The 23,268-nt window shown below is 38.2% G+C and overlaps 1 protein-coding gene across 1 annotated transcript in view; it reads right to left on the bottom strand.

Annotated features, from left to right (window-relative positions):
- Nucleotides 1-685: 685 nt before the first annotated feature.
- The window catches only part of Gfpt1 (glutamine--fructose-6-phosphate transaminase 1), a 46,260-nt gene continuing 23,677 nt past the window's right edge, over nt 686-23,268 (bottom strand). Inside the window, exons 12-19 of the mRNA XM_070004450.1 lie at nt 22,523-22,620; nt 17,506-17,626; nt 16,087-16,244; nt 10,809-10,923; nt 10,345-10,472; nt 9,411-9,578; nt 8,059-8,220; nt 686-6,113 (exon numbers count right to left, since the gene is read on the bottom strand). Coding sequence (XP_069860551.1) covers nt 6,069-6,113; nt 8,059-8,220; nt 9,411-9,578; nt 10,345-10,472; nt 10,809-10,923; nt 16,087-16,244; nt 17,506-17,626; nt 22,523-22,620 — 995 coding nt within the window. The 3' untranslated portion in view covers nt 686-6,068. The remainder of the gene's footprint in view (nt 6,114-8,058; nt 8,221-9,410; nt 9,579-10,344; nt 10,473-10,808; nt 10,924-16,086; nt 16,245-17,505; nt 17,627-22,522; nt 22,621-23,268) is intronic.

The following is a 23,268-nucleotide window of genomic DNA, read 5'->3' as shown; positions in this document are numbered from 1 at the left end:
AGCCCTTGTATCAGCAAACACATGTGCACACGTGCACGCGAGTGAGCACACACACACACACACACTACTCCAACTTTCCAGTGTGGTGTGGTGTGTGCATACGTGTATCCTGGAGCTTGAACTCAGGGTCTGGGTGCTGTTGCTGAGTTTTTATGTCCAAGGCTAACGCTCTACAACTTGAGCTACAGTTCCATTTATGGTTTTTTGCTGGTTAATTGGAGATGAGTCTCAGGGACTTTTCTACCCAGTCTGGCTTCAAACTCAATCCTCAGATCTGTCTCCTGAGTAGCTTGGATTACAGGCATGAGCCACAAGTGTCCAGTTACATGTCACATTTTTTTTCTTTCTAGCCTCCTCCAATCGTCAATTCCCTTTCTGCTAACCTCCCCACGGTGGGCCGCACTGCCTCCATCTAGGAGCTCAGCTGCCTGGCCAAGGTCACTGGGGCACAGTCCCATCGTTCGGGGACTGTGTGTGTCACTCTCAAGAATGCCTCATGTCACTGTTGATAATATTTATGCAATTATCTCTTAGCTTCAAGTAGCAGAGTAGCAGTAATAAACTTTTAGTATCAGAAATGTTTACTACCAAATAAAATGTTGGGTACATTCTAGTACAGTACAAGTTTCAAAACAAGTACATACATTTATATGCTTCAAATATTAGCAAATTCCACAAAATAAAATACTCAAGAGTTTTTGGTAGTTTATTTAGTCTGGCTTGGAGTCGTCAGGCTTAACAAGAGGACAAAATGACTGGCTCAGAAATTTGAACACTCATCTCAACAAACACAAAATCAAAACAAAACAAGGATGATTCTAAAATCTCCTACCCACCCCTCCCCAAACAGAAGTGTAATTTAAACAATCCAAAAAGTTTCATTTAAATAAAAACACACTCAACCATGGAACATTCAAAAGACTAAAAGGAACATTTCAATATTCATTTTGAAACTAGTATAGAAAATAAGGGAATCTCCATTTTCTACGATATGCTAGCCATTACTTGTGAATTATATAACATTTTGATATCAAACTACATTTAAATTAAGATGGCAACACTTACTGGTCTGCTGGTTAACTATGGTTTTAACCCTGGATATTACTGTTTTGTCTTAATGTCACTGCCCTATATTTGAAGGTAAGTTTAAATTCATCAAGCTAGGAAGATCTGAGATATATTTAAAAATCATCAAGCTAGGAAGATACTGAAATGTTAATAACCTTTTAGTAAGGAAAACTGGTTTGTATGTAAAAACTTCTAAACTCAAGACAGTAAAACAAGACAATCTGAAATGTTTTCATAGTTAAAACATTGCCTGATATTATAACACACAATTTACTAAGTACGTGGATTCTATAAAGATAATATACTTTAACCATTTCCTTCAACTTTTTTACCCTTCAGAAATTCAACGTTATGAATTCTTTTTCAATAAATACTTTTCAATGCCATTGTGCTTTATTTAGAAAAAACCAGTGAAGATACAGCAGATAGTAAATAGGAAACACGAGTCTCTTATTGCTACAGAATATCTTAATTTAAAAAAAGAAAAACTGACCCCAAAACATTAAAATGTTAAACATTTCAGTGAGTTTTCCTTCGTTGAAGAGTAATATGAGTAATAGAAATTACGTCAGATAGCTGGGTGCCAGTGGATTGTCCATGCAGACTTGAGACTCTTATCTCCACCAGATAAACCAGAAGTAGCACTGTGGCTCAAGTGGTAGAGTGCTCGCCTTGAGCTGAAGAACTGAGGGACAGCGCCCAGGCCCAGAGTTCAAGCCCCATGACCAACCAGAGGGGGGGGGGGAAGAGAGGGAGGGAGGGAGGGAGGGACAGGGAGAGATTGAGAGAGAGAGGGAGGGAGGAGAGGAACGAGAAAGGGAGGGAGGGAAGGAAATTACATCAGATGAATATTACAAAGGAGTCTGTAACAGGTTCTTTTCCTCCAATCCTCAGCACTAACTTTGGATGAGACCTAGTCCAAAAAGAACACACACTATCACCTCAGAAACCACCTGCAGCATCAAAGAGAAAAGCTTGTTTTAGCTCTCCGCACCACCGGCCCACCTGCAACAGAACCCTATGTCCACTCTATCCAAGGAGTGCACTCCCTCAGAGGAGCAGGAACAAATGACTCTACTCATCTTGGCAGACTGTTTCTTAGAGTATCACTGATCTGTTTCATTTATAGGCCACGATAAATACCTTACTGGGAAAATGCATTTTACTTATGAACCTACAGTATGCCTCAGAACTTGGACCATTATTTAAACTAATCTCCTTTCTGCATTTAACAACAGCTCAGCTCAACTCCATCCACTCACCCTGTACCTTCCAATGAATGTAGTCTTCACAATTGATTAGTTCACCTGGCGACAGATGGATACTGTTCAAAAGATGTGATTTCAAAACCTAGCACAGTAACTTGCTCATAATGGGCTATTATGACTTATCTCGACATAGTTACAACAAATTAAAGAGTTAACATTAAATTTTCTCCTATCTTTATTTCTGTCACAGGAACAGGTAGAAAAGCAAACTCAAAATTAGTAATTATGTAATTCCTTAGAAAGGCTCACAGTCCAACAACATAAACACCAGGAAATAGGTACTCAAAAGGAGAATCAATGGGAATGAAGAAAGGGGGGGGTACGTAGTCATAATATTCAATGTATAGTTTACAAAATTCAAAAAATGAGTGAAGAGGTGGGGTTGGAACAGGAATAATGAAAGGGATGACATTGATCAAGATTCATTGTATTCATATAGTACACTTTGTTGAATGGCAACTCCTTCATACAACTGCTTAAAGATTAACATTTTTAAAAAGTAATCATTTGTTGGGCCATGAATTAGAAATGTATTTCTGCCTAAAACAGGTTTGTGGGGAATGGATATATGAACTTAAAACTTCAAATGTATTCCAAGAAAGAACATTTTATAGAAAGGACTATCTTTCCTAAAAAAATCAGATTTCTATATCCCACATTACATTGGTTTTAACTGGACATGCTGATTTATTTAGTGCCTTGCCTCACTGTAATCTCTTTTGTGTGTTAATTTATAAGCTGGTCATTACGGCATATACCTAGAATCCCAGCAGTTGGGTGGTAGAGACAAGAAGATAATGAGGTTCAAGGCCAGCCTAGGCTACATCAGAATTCTGCCTCAAGGACTGGAAGAGTAGCTCAGCAGTAGACCCTGAGTTCAAACCTCAGTATCTCAAAAACAAAAACACTGGCTCAAAAAGCCAAAGGGCCAAGCACAGGTGGCTCATGCCTATAATCTTAGCTACTCAGGAGGCTTAGCGCTAAGGATCATGGCTCAAAGCCAGCCAGAGCAGGAAAGTCCATGAGACTCTTATTTCCAATTAACCCAGGAAAACCAGAAATGGTGTGTGGCTCAAAGTGGTAGAGTACAATCTTTGAGCAAAAAAGCTCAGGAACAGTGCCCAGGTCCTGAGTTCAAGCCTTACAACTGATATTAAAAAAAAAAAAAAAAAGCTGGTCGCACATGCTCATGGCTGTAATCCTAGCTACTCAGGAGGCTGAAATCTGAGGATTGAGGTTCAAAGCCAGCCTGGGCAGGAAAGTCCGTGTGACTCTTATCTCCAATAAACCACCAGAAAACTGTAGCTCAAGTGGTAGAACGCTCGCCCTGAACTGAAGAGCTGAGAGACAGCGCCCAGGCCCAGAGTTCAAGCCCCACGACTGACAAAAAAAAAAAAAAAAAAAAAAAGCTAAGAGGCAGAGATATAGCTCAATGGTAGACGATTATAACCCCTTCATACAGCTATTTAAGGATAATAAATATATGATTTTAAAAATGAGAAGAGTGATTGCTTAGCATATACAAGGCTCTAAGTTTAATTTCTAGCACAAACACAAAAAAGGGAGAATTCATAAAAGCATTTAAAGTCACTACATTCAGTAGGCTAGAGCATGAGATGAGGAGACAATCTTTACTGTTTAAAAAATTCCTCTTTGTTCTTCAGTTCTAGTTCTTCATTTGTGTTTCTGGTGTTCGGTCTAGAAGTTACCCTAGCTTAGAGGTAAGGAAAAACAGAGACAGAATGTGTGTGTAAAAGGGGAGACTAATGAATGTATACAACCAGACAGGTTATAGTGCTGCATTCAATTACACAGAAAGGGGCTTACAGCCAACAATATCAAATCATACAATTCAAAATATCCAGAGGAAAGGATTCCGAATGCTCTCACAAAGAAACGATAAATGCTTGAGGTGATGGATAACCTAAGTAGCCTGAGTTGGTCATTTTACAATGTATAAATGTACCAAAACATCACACTGTATCCCATCAGAATTCACAATAATTTGTCAACAAAATAATTTAAAAAACAAAGAAATTCTACAAAACTATACACATCACAAATGTCTATTAGACAAAACAAGAAAAGACATTGTACATATACTAAAGCCAGGAGGTATAAAGAAAATCTCATAAACAGAGTAGATAGCAAAATAAGCTGTGGACATGATAGAAAAAAGTAAGTCAAGTTTCTTGTCTCCATTAGTGAGAGCCCTTGCAAGTTGCCTCAAAATGCACCCTCCCATCCTAGCAAAACTGCATGCTTTTCTTGCAGCAATACTTGTTACTTGCTAGATAATCTTAACCTCATCAAGTTCTAATAGGAAAAAAAGACTGCATCTATTAATAATTGTGTTAAATAGTTCAGCTTCACAATTTAACAGGGAAAACTTTTGAGAGAATAGGACTTAACCAAAATATGCACACATTTGTTTACAGCCACAATGATCTGGTCCAAAAAGCAGTGGGAAGCAATTATCATTCATACTTTTGGGCTGTCAAATATTCTATTTTAAATATTTCGATCAAATTGTTGACTACCATTTTGACACTAATCAGCAGAAGGCACCTCAGTATCACTTTATTCTGTCTTCATTCCCAAAAAAATTTAAAAGAACACAGAAAACACAAAGATAAAAATGCTAAATACTCAATGATGCCATTATTCACTAACATAAGTAGAAAGCACTTAATTGTTCTGAGTCCAGTCTATCATATATAGTTAGAGTCAAACGATTAGTCAAAGTTCTGCAACCTCCACACTGGCACTAAGGGTATGGGTATTAGTCTATCAAAAAGGTAGTGAACAAATTAAAATTAACTGCAAGAAAATCCTTCCTTGCAATGAAGTTGAAGAAAATACTGAATTATTAATATTTATTTAAGACATTAAATAGCAGCTCTAGGTTGTGATTTCAGATAATGAGATAAAAGAGTCATTTACCAGTTATTAAAGAAGTAAGTAACTTGTAATTTCTACTTTTAGGAAGTGAAAACACATGGATCAAGGACACCCATGTTCCATCCTCAAATTTAAAATCATATTGTCAGTTGTCCTATACAGTTCAAAGTTAACGTTTATTCTATAAAATTGTGCATGTGTTCTAGTTAGGGTTGGAGGACATTGTTGCAATGTTATATTTTGCTTCCTAAATTAGCTCCAGCTACATATAACAGACAAGAACTAAGGTTAAATGAACTTAGATACAAATCCAAAGGAAAGTGTTTAGTCTATGTGTTGTACAGATTGAGTTAAAATGAAACAGAAGCAAGTTTCAAAATAAATCACAGTATCTATTACATATCTTCAGCAAACCTTCAGTAGATGTCCAAGAATTAACCTATATTGCCACTGGCTTTAAAAATCAAATTTAAACACATTGCTCTTTCACTAGTCTAAATGAATAAAAGCAAATGGTAATAATTTTAAAAACAAAAGAATTCTCTCAGGTTGAAGAGGAGGGTTCAGAAACCTAATACCTAGTTCTTGAAAGAAAATGATAGCTAAAATCTTATGGAGATAGATTCCAATACAGATTTCACTCATCAAACTCATTCATTATAGTACTGGAAAATTTGAGTCAATTTCACAAAATCACAAATTGAGTGATACATAAATAAGGATTTACTAAAAACAAAAAAAAAAAGTCTTCCAGAAGTGATATTTTAAATCAAAGTTTTAAATATGAAAGGTGTTTTATGTTGCTGAATTTTTCCATGTTTCAAATGTTCTTCACTCTACAGTTACAGATTTGGCAAGATTCCGTGGAAAGTCAACCTAAAGAAAAAAAAAAAAGCAAGAGTTGAAATCACATACATTGGAAAAAAAAACATTTGCTATATGGAAATTACTTTTGTTTGGAGCTTGGCTTCATGTTCTGTTTCTACAGTCATAGCTATGCAGGAGGATGAGATGAGATGGGAAAATAGTTTGAGCCTAGGAGTTCATGAACAGCCTGGGAAACATAGCAAACGTGGCTCAAAGAAAAAGAGAAAAGAATATCACGTTATCTTGAAATTAAACTGAAGTAAGGAAAAGGAATTCTAAATTGTAAAGGTTCCAAGACCTGTACTTCTATACAGTTGGCAGTCCTCACAGGGGGAATGGTAAATGTAAGAAAATGATGAGTGCTTGATAAGAAACAAACTCATTACCTTATCCATGTAATTGTAACCCCTCTGTATGGTATTTTCACAATAAAAATAAATAAATAGGGGCTGGGAAGGTGGCTCAGTGGTAGAGCGCTTGCCTTGCATGCATGAGGCCCTGGGGTTCGATTCCTCGGCACCACATAAGCAGAAGAAAAAAAGCCGGAAGTGGTGCTGTGGCTCAAGTGGTAGAGCGCTAGTGAGCTGAAGAGCTGAGGGACAGCGCCCAGGCCCTGAGTTCAGGCCCCACGACTGGACCCAAAATAAATAAAACATAAAAATTAAAAAAAACTATAATAAACTCAAATATCAATTACCTTCAAAAATTTCAAAAAAAAAAAAAAGAAAATGATGAGTTATTGCTATAATAAGTGGGAGACAGGAACACTAAATGTCTGTAACATCCATTGTAGTGGAGTTTTAAAAAACAAAGGATTGCCTTATCCAAAATATCAATGGCTACTCCGTTAAAAAACACTTACTAAGAAAACAGAAAATTTCCCAAGGAGAATCCTAGTCTTGGAAGAGATCTCTAAGATTCCTTCAAGTTCTGTAAGAAAATATGGTGATGGGTCTTGGAATGTGGCTTAGTGACAGAGTGCTTACTTAACATGCATGAAGCCCTGGGTTTGATTCCTTTGTACCACATAAATAGAAAAAGCCAGTGGCACTATGGCTCAAGTGACAGAGCACTAGCTTTGAGCAAAAGAAGCTCCAGGACAGTGCCCAGGCCCCAAGTTCAAGTCCCTGGACTGGCAAAATAATTTTTTTTTTGGTCGGTTGTGGGACTTGAACTCTGGGCTTGGGCGCTGTCCCTCAGCTCTTCAGCTCAAGGCAAGGGCTCTGCCGTTTGAGCCACAGAGCCACTTCCGGTTTTCTAGTGGTTTATTGGAGATAAGAGTCTCACAGAGTTTCCTGCCCGGGCTGGCTTTGGCTTTGAACGGAGATCCTCAGATCTCAGCCTCCTGAGTAGCTAGGATTACAGGCGTGAGCCACCGGCGCCTGGCTAAAATTTTTTTTAGAAAGATATGGTGATGTAACCTAAAAATTGGACCTTGAAAAGATAATTTGTGACAGACAGGTGGATTTCTCAAATGCTATTATTGTTAAAAGTTTAGAAGAAAATACCAGAATGAATCCAGGGAAAAACCAACAACAGACTTAGGAGAGGAACCCAAAGGTGTAACTTCTCTGAACATTTGAAATACTATTTGTTGAAATGAAGTCCAGGAAATGGAAATATACTTGTGTTATTCTTATTACTGTTTGTGGTGATGGTGGTGTTTGTTTTTTTGGTTTTTTTTTTAAGGGGGTGTAGAGGGGAGGGGCAGAAAGGGAGGAAGAGTGAACAAATGCACTCACATTATTCAGTATACACTATGTGGAAAATGACCTATGTAACTTGTAAGCACAGATGGGAGGGGGAACTACGGGAAGGGGTGACGTTGTCCAAAAAAGCAAAGTACCCATTACCTGACTTATGAAATGGCAATCTCTGTACAACACCTTAACAATAATAAAATTGAATCTAAATTTAAAAAGTCCTCAATGTCTGCCATTGGTAGATCACTTACATCATAGCCTCTGAGCACAGCAAGATGGAAAGCCAGCAACTGTAAAGGGATCACACTGAGAATACCCTGCAAGCAGTCCACCGAGTGGGGAACCTTGATGGTTCTCTTTGTGTTCTTGATGGTCTCTGTATCCTCCTTATCACAGATCACTACAGGGCGCCCCTGGGAAAAGACAATTGCACACACAGACACAGTCACTAGAAAGCAAATGCGGGGCTCTAACATATGAATGTACAAGTTTTATACTACATAATCCACATTCAATCTCACTGGTAGATTTCTTTTTTGATAGTACTAGGATTTGATCTCAGGATGTCGTAGCTTCCTTGGCTGACAACTCTATCATTTGAGCTGTCTCCCAGATGTTTTTACTTTAGTTTTTGTTGTTGTTGTTGTATGGTTTTGTTGTTGTTGTTTGGTTTTTGTGGCTGCCCTAGGGCTTTAACTCAGGGCCTGGGCACTGTCCGTGAGCTTTTTTGCTGAAGTCTAGAGCTCTACTACTTGCGCCACAGCTCCACTTATTGTTTTGTTGGTTTGGGGGTTTTTTTGTTTGTTTTGGGGGGGGGGTTGGTAGCTAACTGGAGTCTCAGAAACTTTCCTGGCTGGGCTGGCTTTGAACCTCAATTCTTATTATCAGCCTCCTGGGTAGTAGCTAGGATTACAGGTGTGAGCCACCACCCAGGCTGCTTTAGTTACTTTTTAATAGGGTCTCACATTTTTGTTGCTTTTGGTTTTTCCTCTATCCCATCTTCCACCCCTCCACTCCACCTCCCCACCACCTTTACCCCCACCATAACAAGCTGACCAGTATTCTCCTGTTCACGCTGCTAGGATGACAGGCACATGCCCCTATACCCAGCTCTTGGCTGAGTTGGGGGTCTTACTAACATTTCTTTCTTTTCTTTTACCCAGATTGGCTTTGAACCATGATGCTTCCAATCCCTCACGTAGTTTAGATTATGGTGTGACCCACCAAAGCCTGACTGCTCATAGATCTTTGTAAAATCCAGAGTTTTATGCAGTAAGTCTGGTTGATATCACATAGTGACAGAAACAGAAGTTTATGGGATTAAATAAATTTTAAAAATTCACATAACTAGAAGATTCCAAGTCTAATAAAAAAGAGGATGGGAGGAGAGAGGAAAGGAGAAGAGAGGTCAAGATAGAAAAACCAAACAGCACATTCCTTGTGTTAAAACTCAAAAGCAATATTCCAAAAGCAAAAAAGTTAGCAAGTAAACATGTTTTTAAGTCAACTAGTACTTTTCTCTCACTTTAAATGTAATATCCAAATAAGCTTTTATAACCTAACTTCTAGATCCCTGAGATGTCCTCACAGTCACCTAACTTACCTGCCGAGCAATTACTTGCTGAAAAGCATTCTGACACTTGGCATAAGTGTGATCTCTCATGATGATCATGATGACAGGCATTAACTTATCCACCAAAGCTAGAGGGCCATGTTTCAATTCACCAGCAAGGATGCCCTCAGAGTGCATATAAGTAATTTCTTTGATTTTCTAGTAAGAAAGAACCAGGGTAAGTCCTTCAGTCCATTTTTCAAAATTCATCTTAAAGTAAACATTATACAAACATGGGTAAGGAAAGTCATTGTCAATTCAGAAATATTAAAGGACCAGTGATCTGTAAATGTACCTAATAAGTGATCATTCTTTCTATAAAACCAAACAAGTATTTGGAAGTTTTAAAGTTCCACAAAACTTCCTCAAGGTTTCAGACTATCAGGAATATTTCTTTTTTTTTTTTCTGTCCAAGACTGAGACTTGAACTCAGTATCTGTCACTTTTGCTCATTAGCTGGTGCTCTACCACCTGAACCATGCCTCCACCCCCAGACTATCATGACTATATGCACATTCCTAACTGTTCTCCTACCAGCATTACATTGAATTTCAAGTTCATTCCTTATCTAGAGAACCTTAATCTTTTATTCATATTTGTACAACACATAAACTCAAATCATTTGCTAAACTCAAGTAATCATACTAAAACATCTTCTTGGTTTTCACTTTTGAATTAAGTTCTACAGCACTCCCCAAAGTAAACAAAGCATAAGGAATTAATACAGTGGTAATTTAAAAAGTTCCACCTATTTCATTCATTTATTCTAAGAGTTCAGTTGGTGCCGGGGTATGGCTCAGTGTTAGTGATTGCCTAGCATGTGCAAGGCTCTTGGTTAGATCCCTGAAATGCAAAATAAATAATAGTATGACTGTGCCAGGTCTGTAATTATCACATTGAAATAATTATAAGTGAGCAAACATACCAGGGCCCCTTCAAGACAAGTAGCATAATGATATCCTCGTCCCATTATCAGGACTGACTTCTGATGATATAGTTCTGTAGCCAGTTTCTGAATTTCATCATCCATGCTCAGCACTTCCTTAATCAAATCTGTTAAGAAGTGAATATTAGAGCTGAACTGTACTCATAAACTGACATGTAGAATTGAAACCATTTGTACAACTAAAGATTATTTTAAAAGAAAATAAATATTAACAAAATGTATAAAAAATGGACCACAAACTGAACAGCAGTAACATACAGCAGCAACCAACAAAAGATCAGTATTTCTATCTTTACATGGTATCAGTATAGGAATTTTTTAGCACATGGAAATGGAAGCAAAAAAGGTACTAAGTAGCTACAACGCACATCTTTACGAAGAAGAGAATCTCATTCACTATTCACTCCTTCAGAAAACAAAAGTATGTATGAGTATCTTCCTACCTGGCAGCTGTTTCAATCCAAGCATGATTTCTTTGCGTCTCTCTTGCATGGAGATCCTGTCATCACACATCATAAGGGCAAACATCACAAGGGCAACAAACTGGCTGGTGTACGCCTGAGACACCACACATATACAAACACACAAAAACACACACACAAACAAACAAACAAAAGCAGAAATAACTTGGAAACTTTAATCTTTAAAAAAAGAAAATAAAATCCCCACTACTTTGACACTTTACACTGTCTTTCAAAGCAACACTAGAAACTGCTAAATGACCCAGTATTTGGAAAACTACCACCATTCTCCTTTTCTTAATCATGAGCAAATGACTTAGCATTTATTTCTGATACAAAAGCAAAACCCCTTTTAATGCACTGGATGCTTGTGAGATCCCTAACACTGCTAAGGCAGGACAGAAAAGAAACATGCAAAGGAAGGAGAGAAGCCAAGGAATCTGTAAATGCTTGAGGAGATGAAGACTTTGCAGCAGGTGGAAGACTAAGGCTTCAGAGACTATACCAGGGGTACCTGGCACTGGTACTGTTGAATTTCTTTCCATTGTTCAGTTTTTTTACTTTTACCTATGCCTGTTCCTCATTCACATTTTTTATAACAAAAAGTTTAGCTAACAATAAAATAAGAAAGTTTAACTGTAGGAAAGTAACAAGAAATGAAAATAACCTCTAACCCTATTAATGGGAATAATTTCATTAACAGCATATTATGAATGGCATGTGTGCCCTCAGTTAAGAGCACAAGCAACGAGACTGTCATTAGAGGTAATCAAGATTGCTATGTGCTCACTCCTGTAATCCTAGCTGATACTCAGGAGGCTGAGATCTGAGGACTGTGGTTCAAAGCCAGCCCAAGCAGGAAAGTCCATGAGACTATTATCTCCAATAAACCACCAGAGAACCAGAAGTGGCTCTATGGCTCAAGTGGTAGAGTGCTCGCCTTGAGTTGAAGAGCTGAGGGACAACGCCAACGCCCAGGCCCAGAGTTCAAGCCCCATGACTGACCCCCCAAAAAAAGTAATCAAGACACATATAAGTCCTCTGCCCCATACTTAATTACAGACTGAAACTACATTTTATTGGCAGAAGCTTAAACTAAAAGTCATTTTCTTTCCTATGCAAAGTATTGTGACTATTTTAAAAGTTGTAATCATAATGCCTAGACCACTTTCATTCTTATTAGCTGTATGCAAATGTGAGATGTACCTGTACCTGTTTTGCCACATGCTGCAATTAACTCAGAATTTTGTTTTTAAATAAATGTATACCATTTTGACTGCTGGACAATAGAAGTAGACAGGATTTCCCTATGTTACTTCAAGGAGTCTCAAACACAAATGTTCTTCCCACTTCAGTCTACCAAATAGTTGAGACTACAGGTGTGAACTACCATGTCCAACTACACCATGCAAAGCTCAAATCCAAAATATTAAGATTTTGTGTGGGTTAGTCACTTACGTTTTTTCTTTTGAGAATTGATTTTATTGTTCTTTACCTATTTTTCAACTTAGGTTTTGTTTGTATTTTTGTTTTATTCTGAGACAGGTTCTCACTGTATATAATCCAGGCTGCCTCAAACTCTCAGTCTTCTGACCTCTACCACCCAAGTATTGAAGGTTTCCAGGGATGATGAGGTTCAAGAGCAATGACATAAGCTGCTCTCTTCACCCAAGGGACTATAAGTAGACAGACTGTCCTTTAGGTCTGCAATTGGGAAGCCTGCAGCTCTGCTGTTAGGGAGCTTTCTGAACACTGGTTGACTGGTGTCCTCTTTTCTACTTCGGACTGGATCATATCTTTCTATTAATGTGCTTATTGATGTACATATTTTTGTGTCTTTACAGTTAATCAGGAACTTCTTCTAATACCCAAGAAAACCAAGAGATAGAAGAACCCTAATAACTGATAACATAGATGGAAATTCACTTAAAGAAACTTACATCAGCTAAGCACTAATGGCTTGTGCCTACAATCTTAGCTACTCAGGAGAGTAAGCTCTAGAGAATCCAATTTTGTAACTGGCTGGGGCATATTTGTTAGATATTACAACTCCAAAAAACTAGTGAGAAGAGAGCTAAGTGCATGGTTCAATGATAGAGCAATAGCCTAACAAACATTAGACCAGGGGTCAAGCCCCAGTATCTCCACAGGAGAACAGGAAAAGCAGGAGAAGCAGAGAAGCTATAAACCATTTAGAATATTCTGAGGTCGGAAACCATTTAACCAGGAAAATGTTAACTGAACTTTTAAACTCAGTTTTCTTTTGATCCAGACAAAAACAAAGTTAGATGAGTTTATTTTTTTAAATCAACTTACGTCGGTGGTAAAATTTTAAGCACCTGCAATAACATAAAAAACTCTTGAGCCTGCACATTTGTACCCATCAATTATCAACTTACCTATGGTCTGATATTATAAAAAAGTCAGCAATATTCCTCTAATCCAAAAGTGTTTTTAAGACAAAGCTGGAAATTCCTAACAGGATTACAATTAAGTTTCAGTCCAACGATCAACTTCACAGATCACCCATTGACATATAACTTAAATTTGCCATTTATAAGTATCTATGACTAAATATCTCCAAACTCATGTTAAATAATTCCAGTGTGGATTATCTAAGAAAGCAAAAAGTGAAGAAAGCTAAGGGTTTTTTGTTGTTGTTGTTTATTTTACTGTAGAATTCAAGACAAATGGAAGGAAGCAGTACTAAATGGCCAAACTTACTAAAATTTTTAAGACAGTCATTTTTGAAAGAAATCAAAATGTACAAAAAGATATACATTTCCTTATATGTGATGTAAGCAGACATAAATTGGAGAGCAACATAAGGGATTTCTCTGTTATAGAATAGATTAATTTTTCCCCAAAGTTCTGCATGAAAGGCTTGGTGCCCAAGGTGCACTAGCAGGAGATGAGGAACCTTTACTAAGGCCCAGAATGAGGTCCTTTAGTCACTGCATGGTGGTGGGGGGAGGGGGAGAGGGAGGTGGAGAAGGGGGGAGAATGCACTTGAAGGAGCTTGCACACCGCCCCCCCTCAGATTGTTTGTGTTTCACAACTCATAATGTAAACAGTTTGTTTCTCCACAGAATCTCACTGCCATGCGAACTGCCTAATTCTGGACCTTCCAGAACTATAATCCAAAATAAACAATTTCCCATCCTAAGTGCATTTTGTTATAATAATGTGCAGCTGAGTAACACAACTTATTAATTTCCTGTAAGTCCATATTTTTAAAAAAAATTTTAAAGAACTTACAAAAGAAGTATTATTGATACTAACAAGATGAATGAACCTTAGAGACTTCATGCTAAAAGAAAGAAGCCAGATTCAAAAGATATGTATTATACAACCCAGTCATCTGCTGGCACCTGGTGGCTCATGTCTGTAATCCTAGGTATTCAGAAGGTTGAAATCTGAGGGTCACAGTTTGAAGCCAATCCCAGGTAGGAAAGTCTATGAGATTCTTATCACCAACTAACCACCAAAAAAGGCTGAAGTAGAGCTGTTGCTCAAGTGGTAGAATGTTAGTATTGAGTGAAAAAGTTCAAACAGCACCCTGGCCCTTGAGTTGCCCTAGTACTGGCACCAAAAAAAATTTTTTTTAATTCTAGAAAATAATACATAGTAAAAGAAAGCAGTATTTACTGAACATGAGGGCTAGTGGACAGGGTGAGAATTACTATTAAGAAGAACAAAGAACTCTGTCATATGACTCAAGCCTTCTATTATAACTAGGTTGTGGCAACAGCTACACAGTCAAATTTACTACAGCTGTACATTTAAAATCAGTGAATGTATCAGTGAATGTTATGATTTGAAACTAATTTCTCTATAAAATGTGAAAAAGGTCAGTGGTAGAATCTAGGTAATGGGTATATAAGTATTAATGTGAATGTATTTTTTATTTTTATTTATTTAATTAATTTTTTTGTTTTTGTCAGTTGTTGGGCTTGAACTCTGGGCCTGGGCACTATCCCTGAGCTCTTCAGCTCAAGGTGAACACTCTACCACTTGGGCCACAGTGCCACTTCTGGTTTTCTGCTGGTTAACTGGAGATAACAGTCTAATGGATTTTCCTGCTCACGCTGACTCTGAACCATGATCCTCAGATCTCAGCCTCCTGAGTAGCTAGGATTACAGGCGTGAGCCACCAGCACCCAGCTTGTGAATTTAATTCTGCTGTTCACATAAAAATTATAATAAAATAACAAAGAAAATTAAAGAATTAAAAGTATATAATCAAACAGTTCCCTTGGCAGATGAGTTCAAAAAGATTTTATAAAAACTGAGTTATCTTATATCCCACATATGCCACGTTGAAGTCTTTTGTTCAAAGCTGGACTCATTTGTGTGGACATAGCGCTGAAACCCAGTCAGATGCTGCCAAAAGCATCCAGAAGATGCAAATCCAAGCACAGATCCTTAAGAGTGCAACTGCCATGTGAGGGATAGCGTAATATCAAGATTCCCCAAAATAAAGGCTTTACTCAGTGTTTTTACATAAGGATCAGAAATTTACCACACAATTCTTATTAGAATCTTGACAAGGAAAAAAACTATTCAAATATGCTTATACAAATGTTAACAGCATTTTCACAAACTTTTTTTAATTCAAACCCAAGAATATCATTCGAAAATTTTAAAAAATTAGGTGTAAGCAGAAAAACACATGAGAAACTGAAAATCTGAAGTCACTAGAAGCAAAACATTTGTACTGAGATAAATCTTCTGTCATTATAAAACGTTTTTACAATTACTACATCTGAACAAGGTCAAAGACCAAGGTAGTGTCTTAGTGAGCCTTTAAAAAAAAAAAATCGAAGCACTTTAAGCCTCCATAGATATAATAGTAAAAAGAAACAGATATTGTCGTCTAATGCTCATTTTCTTAACTGTTTTTAAAGTCTTTTCTAAATGACAATGTTTATAACTAAGGTGTATTCTTCTTTACAAGCCTTCAAAAACAGTATAGTTATAAGAAACCAGGAATATGTAAATAAAAGTATGTTAAAAAATATTTAAACTAAGTTTTTAATTTATTACTTTTTTATTTCTCAAATACTCATAACAAAAGAAAAGTATGTTTTTGTACCATGTGTCTCACTGACCTAGATAGAACTGTTAAGTGAGGATAAGAAGTCATTTCCTAAGACTTATTTCTTTTAGCAATTACAAAAAGACAGACTGATCTATATACTAGTCAGTTTTACCAATATTCTAATTAAGTCATCATCAGATAAAGAAGGTAAGAATTTACCTTTGTACTGGCCACACCAACCTCAGGACCAGCATTAATGTGAACTCCACAATCTGTCTCCCGTGATATTGAACTGCCCACTGTATTCGTGATCCCCACAGTTAAAGCTCCTCTCTCCTTACAGTAACGAAGTCCCATTAGGGTATCTGCTGTCTCACCTGTGTAAAAAGTAGGACAAAAGTAACAGATGGAATCGTTTCAGCGTCTGATGGTTCTTAGACACAAAAATTATCAGACTGCTTGCTTAAATAAAAAACATGTACCAAATAAATTTATAGGATCTCTTTTCCTTCCCTATCTGAAAATTCAGCTATTCCAGCATAAAAGGTATTCATTTTCACTAATTCGTAAAGAATATATTAAAGTAAATTTGTTTTTGACAATGGATCAGCAATACGAATGTATCTTTAAATACCAGTTCCTGACAAGATATGCTAAATTAAAAAAAAAAAAAACCCCAACTACTTTAAAGCCAGGTACCAGTAGCTCATGCTTGTAATCCTAGCTCAGATCCAGAGAAACACAGTTCAGGGCTGGGGAGGTGGCTCAGTGGTAGAGTGCTTGCCTTGCATGCCTGAGGCCCTGGGTTTGATTCCTCAGCACCACATAAACAAAAAGAAAAAAGCCGGAAGTGGTGCTGTGGCTCAAGTGGTAGAGCACTAGCCTTGAGCTGAAGAGCTGAGGGATAGCGCCCAGGCCCTGAGTTCAGGCCCCACGACTGACCAAAAAAAAACAACAACAACAGAGAAACACGGTTCAAAAAGTCAGTTCGGGCAAAAAAAGCCTGCAAGACCTCATCTTCAATTAATCAGCAAAAAGCTAGACTGCAGGCATAGTTCAAGTGATGAACCAACAGCTATAAACAAGAAAACCAAGCAAGCGTGAGACACTGATTCAAACCCCAGTAGGGGTTTGGGAGGGCAAATAAGAGAGGGTGAAGAATGTTTGATACAGTCAAAAACTTTATGTACGGCTGGGAAGGTGGCTCAGCGGTAGAGCACTTGCCTTGCATGCGTGAGGCCCTGGGTTCCATTCCTCAGCACCACATAAGAAAAAAGCAAAAAGCCGGAAGTGGCACTGTGGCTCAAGTGGTAGAGCGCTAGCCTTGAGCTGAAGAGCTGAGGGACAGCGCCCAGGCCCAGAGTTCAGGCCCCACAACCGGACCCCCCAAAAAAACAAACTTTATGTACATCTATGAAAACCGACAATTGTTTTAAAAAGGGGGGGGTGCAGAAATGAGAGAATGAGATAGGAGGCTAATTTGAATTTGTATGCATGAATGGAAATATCACAACTCCTCACCCCCCGCACAAGTAATATATGCTAATAAAAGGTAAAAAATCTAAAAAACACAACCAACAAAAAAAGGAAAAGTGAAAAAACACTTTCCTTCCTTCCAAGTCTTTAAAAGAAACATACCTGATTGGCTAATGAAAAAGCAAACATCATCTCGAAAGACTGGCGTATTTCTATCCAGGAAATCACTGGCTAGTTCCACCATCACTGGCAATTCAGTCAGCTCCTCAAGAACCTGACGTGTCTGTACAGAAAAAGTGACAAGGTTATACAATTTGCCTTCATATACTTTCTCACTGGACTTCATTGGATTCAAATGTACAGTTTTCATGTTTTCTGATTATAAAAAGGACACATGGGCTGGGATGTAGCTGAGTGGCTAAGCACATGCAAGTTTCAACCCCAGGACTGGGGGAAAACAAGTATAACACAAATAAATTTAGAAAATACAAACAATCTAGGTTAAAGAAGAAATAAATGCTGTTAACATTGCAGTATAAGACTCCTACAACAATTATCATTATATAAGCAAATAAACTCACACATCTAATATGATACATAATATTGTGAGCCAGGTGCTGTGGCTCATGCTTAGAATCCTAGCTACTCAACAGGCTGAGATCTGAGGATCGTGGTTCAAAGCCAGCCCGGGCAGGAAAGTCCATGAGACTTTATCTCCAATTAACCACCAGAAAACCCTAAGTGGAGCTGTGGCTAAAAGTGGCAGGGCACTAGCCTTGAGAAAAAGAGCGCAGTGACAGTGCCCAGGCACTAAGGTCAAGCCCCACAACAGCCAAAAATATTGTGAGACGTAGAAAAAGCATTGTTCCGAGTCAGGTTGTGATTTACCTCTAATTTCAGTTTTTTATCTTTAAAGTGAAAACTATGTAACACACAACTCCCTAAAGAATTTCAAATGAGAAAATAGACTGCACAAATATAAAATTAAACATTTTGATCAGGTATGTCAGTAGCTCACACCTATAATTCTAGCTATACAAGAGACCGATCCAGAGGACCAAGATTTGAAGCAATCCCAGTCAGAAAAGTTTATATTCCCAAAGTAGTCAGCAAAAATTTAGACTATAAAGTCAGGCACTGGTGGATCATGCCTATAATGCTAGCTACCCAGGAGGTAAAATCTGATGATAGTAGTTGAAGCCAGCCTGGGCAAACAAATCAAGACTCTAAGCTCCAATTAACCAGCAAAAAGCAAGGAACTAGAGGCATGGCTCAAGTGATAAAAGCCACTAACCATGAGAGAAAAGCCAAGCAAGAAGCCCCAATACCAACTCCTTCCCAAACACAAAAAAACCTCTGGGCTGGAAGTATGGCTCAAGTGGTAGAACACCAGCCAAGCAAGCAAATATGTCAAGTGCAAGGCCCTGACAGAGGCCCTGCGTTCAATCTCTGGTAGCATAAAAAATTAATTAAACACCTTAAAAGCATGATGTATTTGTAAATACTACCCAAAAAAATCAATATATTTTAGAAAACCTGCTTTAAGTGGCTCACTATTTGCAAACTTTGGGGTAATGAAGTAGCATGTGGAATGAGACAGAGGAGAAGTATACTTCTGCTTAGAGGGCACCTTAACATTCCTTTTACTAAGTTTTAGTTCTAATTAAATTTCTCTTACCCTAAACATCAGAAAATTACAAACAAAAAATAAGCTTCCAGGCACCAAAACCTTTAAGCCCTACAGATGTGTAGCGTTGCTTTAACACTAATGCTAGAGATCTCCAATCCCAACACCAGCCTCTCTGAGCCAGCCATGTCACCTCTCTTGCCTCACACTTCAATGAAAATTGTAAAAGTGTCCTAACTTCATAGCCCATGAACTTTTGCTTGCCCACAAGCTAAAAAAAAGTTTGTGTTTGGTTCTCCAACAGCTATGATTGTGCACTTGTTAGCAATATTCTAACAGCATGGACAGAAAGTCTTATAAAGTGAAATGTTTCTACTTTTATTTACCCCTTTCCATATTTACTTAATAACTGTACATAAAGAAGTCACTGACAATGAAATGCTAAAGGATTTCCCTCAAATAAATGCAATCTATTACAAACTTTGTAACCAATTACATTAAAATTACATTCTTAAAAAAAATAAAGACACGACTCTGACAACCTACCAGATCCTTTTGTATTTTAAAATAACATACCCCAACAAAAGGGGGAGGTGGGCAACAATAAGGGAAGGGGTGAATGATCAAGATGCATGAATAGGCATGTCAAAACAATGAGCCCCCTTGTATAACCAATTAAAACTTTTAAGAAACAGCTAGGGGCTGGGAAGGTGGCTCAGTGGTAGAGTGTTTGCCTTGTATGCATGAGGCCCTGGGTTCGATTCCTCAGCACCACATAAGCAAAAAGAAAAAAGCCGGAAGTGGCGCTGTGGCTCAAGTGGTGGAGTGCTAGCCTTGAGCTGAGGGACAGTGCCGAGGCCCAGAGTTCAGGCCCCACGACCAGACCCAAAAAAAAAAAAACAGCTAATCTGGGCTGGGAAGGTGACTCAGTGGTAAAGTGCTTGCCTTGTATGTATGAGGCCCTAGGTTCGATTCCTCAGCACCCTATAAGCAGAAAAAGCCGGAAGTGGTGCTGTGGCTCAAGTGGTAGAGTGCTAGCCTTAAGCTGAAGAGCTGAGGGACAGCACCCAGGCCCAGAGTTCAAGCCCCACAACCAACAACAACAAAAAAAAACCCAGTTAGTCTACACTAAAGAGTTTGTTGTGGGAGGAAGCAATTCTTTATAAACAGAATGATGTATTCTTACCATAAGAGAATAACAATGTTACAAATGTACTATGCAACTGTTAAACTAAGAGATTATTAAAATCTTGAGAAGCATGCTATAGTCCAAATGCTTTGACTGTAGTCAGTTTTTATTTTTTAGTATACACAAGAGTATGTGAAAAGAAGTTATACTACATGTCATTCACATATAAACACATTCATTCGCAGTTAAACACATACCAAAAAATACCCATAAAATAGAACTGGAGTAATGGAGTAATAGCACTACTTTATATGATAAAACGACTAAAAGAATTTCTAATCCTTGTCCATTATAATAATTTTGGCACCCACAAAACAAAACAAAAACCTTTTATCATGTCACATTTAAAGACAATGGATGAAATGGCAAATTCTTTTTTTTGTTTTGTTTTTGGGTCCAGTCGTGGGGCCTGAACTCTGGGCCTGGGCGCTGTCCCTCAGCTCTTTCAGCTCAAGGCTAGCACTCTACCATTTGAGCCACAGCGCCACTTCCGGCTTTTTTCTTTTTGCTTATGTGGTGCTGGGGAATGGAACTCAAGGGCCTCATGCATGCAAGGCAAGCGCTCTACCACTGAGCCACCTCCCCAGCCCCTGAAATGGCAAATTCTAACACAACATATAATTTAGACCCCAAAATTAAGGCTTATCGTTAAATGAAGCATTTAATCAATTTTTTTTATTTCTAGCTTGACACTAATGCCTCACACCTATAATCCTAGCTACTCAGAAGGCAGAAATCTGAGGATTGTTCAAAGCCAGCACAAAGTCTGGAAGACTCTTAACCTCCAACTAACCAGCAAAAAGACAGAAGTGGAATATGGAATGGTGGCTCATGTGGGAGAGCACCAGCCATGAGTGAAAGAGCTGAGAAGCATGTGGCTCTGAGTTCAAACCCCAGTACTGGGTGGGGGAGGGGGGAAAGGGGAAAATATACATACGTGTGTGTGTGCGCACACACACACACACACACACACACACACACACACACACACGAGACAATGCACCAGTGAATTAGTTCACATCTTCTTTAATTTTCACTAGTGTCTTTAGCTTACTCTCCTTCATCTTCTTGGACCTCTTCCTTTCAACATTGCATAGTATAGTCTTTCCTTTTAGGACCATGTAATATTTGGAGGAAGAGGTTTTAGAGATTTAAAAAAAAAAAAAGCTTGTTTATAATGGCTAGTGATCAGACTGCCTTCATATACTCATTAAATGATTGGTTCCCATAGTGTAAGATAAAAGTATGTATATTTCATCAAATAAAAATTATTGCTAGGTGCCAGTGGCTTATGCGTATAATCCTAGCTACTCAGGAGGCTGAGATTTGAGGATCATGGTTCAAAGCCAGCCTGGGCAAGGAAAGTCCATGAAACTCTTATCTCCAATTAAGAAAACCTAAAGTGGGGCTAGGAAGTTGGCTCAGTGGTTGAGCGCCTGCCTTGCATGCATGAGGCCCTGGGTTTGATTCCTCATCACCACATAAGCAAAAAGAAAAAAGCCAGAAGTGGCGCTGTGGCTCAAGTGGTAGAGCGCTAGCCTTGAGCTGAGGAGCTGAGGGACAGCGCCCAGGCCCAGAGTCCAGGCCCCATGACTGGACCCAAAAAAAAAAAAAAAAGAAAGAAAGAAAACCTAAACTGGTGGCACTGTGACTCAAGTGGTAAAGTACTTGCTTTGAGCTGAAGAGCTCAGGGACAGCACCCAAGCCAGAGTTCAAGTCCCACGACTGACCAAAAAAAAAAAATTACTATGTCATAAACTTTGGAAATCAATTCTAAAGGCAGAAATTGAAAGGGTCATTTGTGCATCAGCAACATGTAATATGTTTGTTTATAAAGAAACTACATGTGGATCTGGTTTGCTTGTCTAAAAGGCCATTCAGCTCTATAATTCCTACAATGTCAATTAGAAAACTGAGATCTGAGGATTATGGTGCAAAGTCACAAGGACAGGAAAGTCCATAACATTCTTATCTCCAATTAGAGCAAAAATACCAGAAGTTGAAATGAGGCTCAAGAGGTAAAGTGCCAGGCTTGTGCTAAGTGACAGTACTCAAGCCCCAAATTCAAGCCCCAATATTGGCACAAAAAGAATCAAAGCAACACAAAAGACCCAGTGACTACTCTAATAAAAGTAGGTATGCTCCCTAGGCTATTATTCTACACAGAAGACTTCCCTCTCAGTCTTTTCATGAAATCAGGTGCACAATTTACCTGAGAGTGTAAAGACCTTCTAATTTGATAAATAATCCAAGCAGCTATGAAAAGCCCCTCTATCTGTATGGTGTCTGCCACGGCAAAATAAAAATATAGGTATACTCTGATACCTGACATAACGTAATTTAAATATTAAAAGGTCACTTACTGCTACACCAGCATGGTAACTTGTTCCACAAGCAATAAGAATCAAACGCCGACACCTCTGGATCTCCTTAATGTGATCCTTTAAACCACCCAAATTCACTGAAATAAAAGTTTGTGTACATCATTATTTAGAAAAGAACCATATAAAACAAGCACTCACTGATTTTGAGTGTCCATTGCCAATATGAGAAATACCTCTACTGCTTTAAACAATTCATAGTCCTTTTAGGAAGCATGGTGCTTCACAAATATAAAAAGTAGGGTAAATTTATAGATCACAACTTAAAACTTAATTAGCACCTACAAAACTTATACTCATCTTATTCAAATTATGCAAGCACATACAGAATTTATTTGGGTTTTTGTTTTGTTTTGTTTTTGGTGCCCATCCTGGGGCTTGAACTCAGGGCCTGGGCACAGTCCCTGAGGATCCTTTGCTCAAGGCTAACACTCTTGAGCCACTGCTCCACTTCCAGCTTTTTTTTGGTAATTTATTGGAGATAGTTTCATAGATTTTGCTGCCCGTGATGAGTTTAAACCTGGATCCTCAGATCTCAGCCTCCTTAGTAGCTAGAATTACAGGCATGAACCACTAAAGCCTGGCCCTATTTAATTCTTTTTAGTCATTTTTACATTCCTCTCTTTACATTAAGTTATCTTAAAAACCAAATTCTAGAAATACAAATCAGTAGATGTTGAAGGCTGTAGTTGTGGAAAGGGTACAGGAAATTCTAGTGAAATGGAACT

This window comes from Dipodomys merriami, unplaced genomic scaffold (assembly GCF_024711535.1).
Source record: "Dipodomys merriami isolate MVZ:Mamm:240054 unplaced genomic scaffold, mDipMer1.0.p SCAF_63, whole genome shotgun sequence".
Classification (NCBI taxonomy): domain Eukaryota; kingdom Metazoa; phylum Chordata; class Mammalia; order Rodentia; family Heteromyidae; genus Dipodomys; species Dipodomys merriami.
The sequence above is the reverse complement of the archived record's forward strand: the minus strand, read 5'-3'. Positions and strand labels throughout refer to the sequence as shown.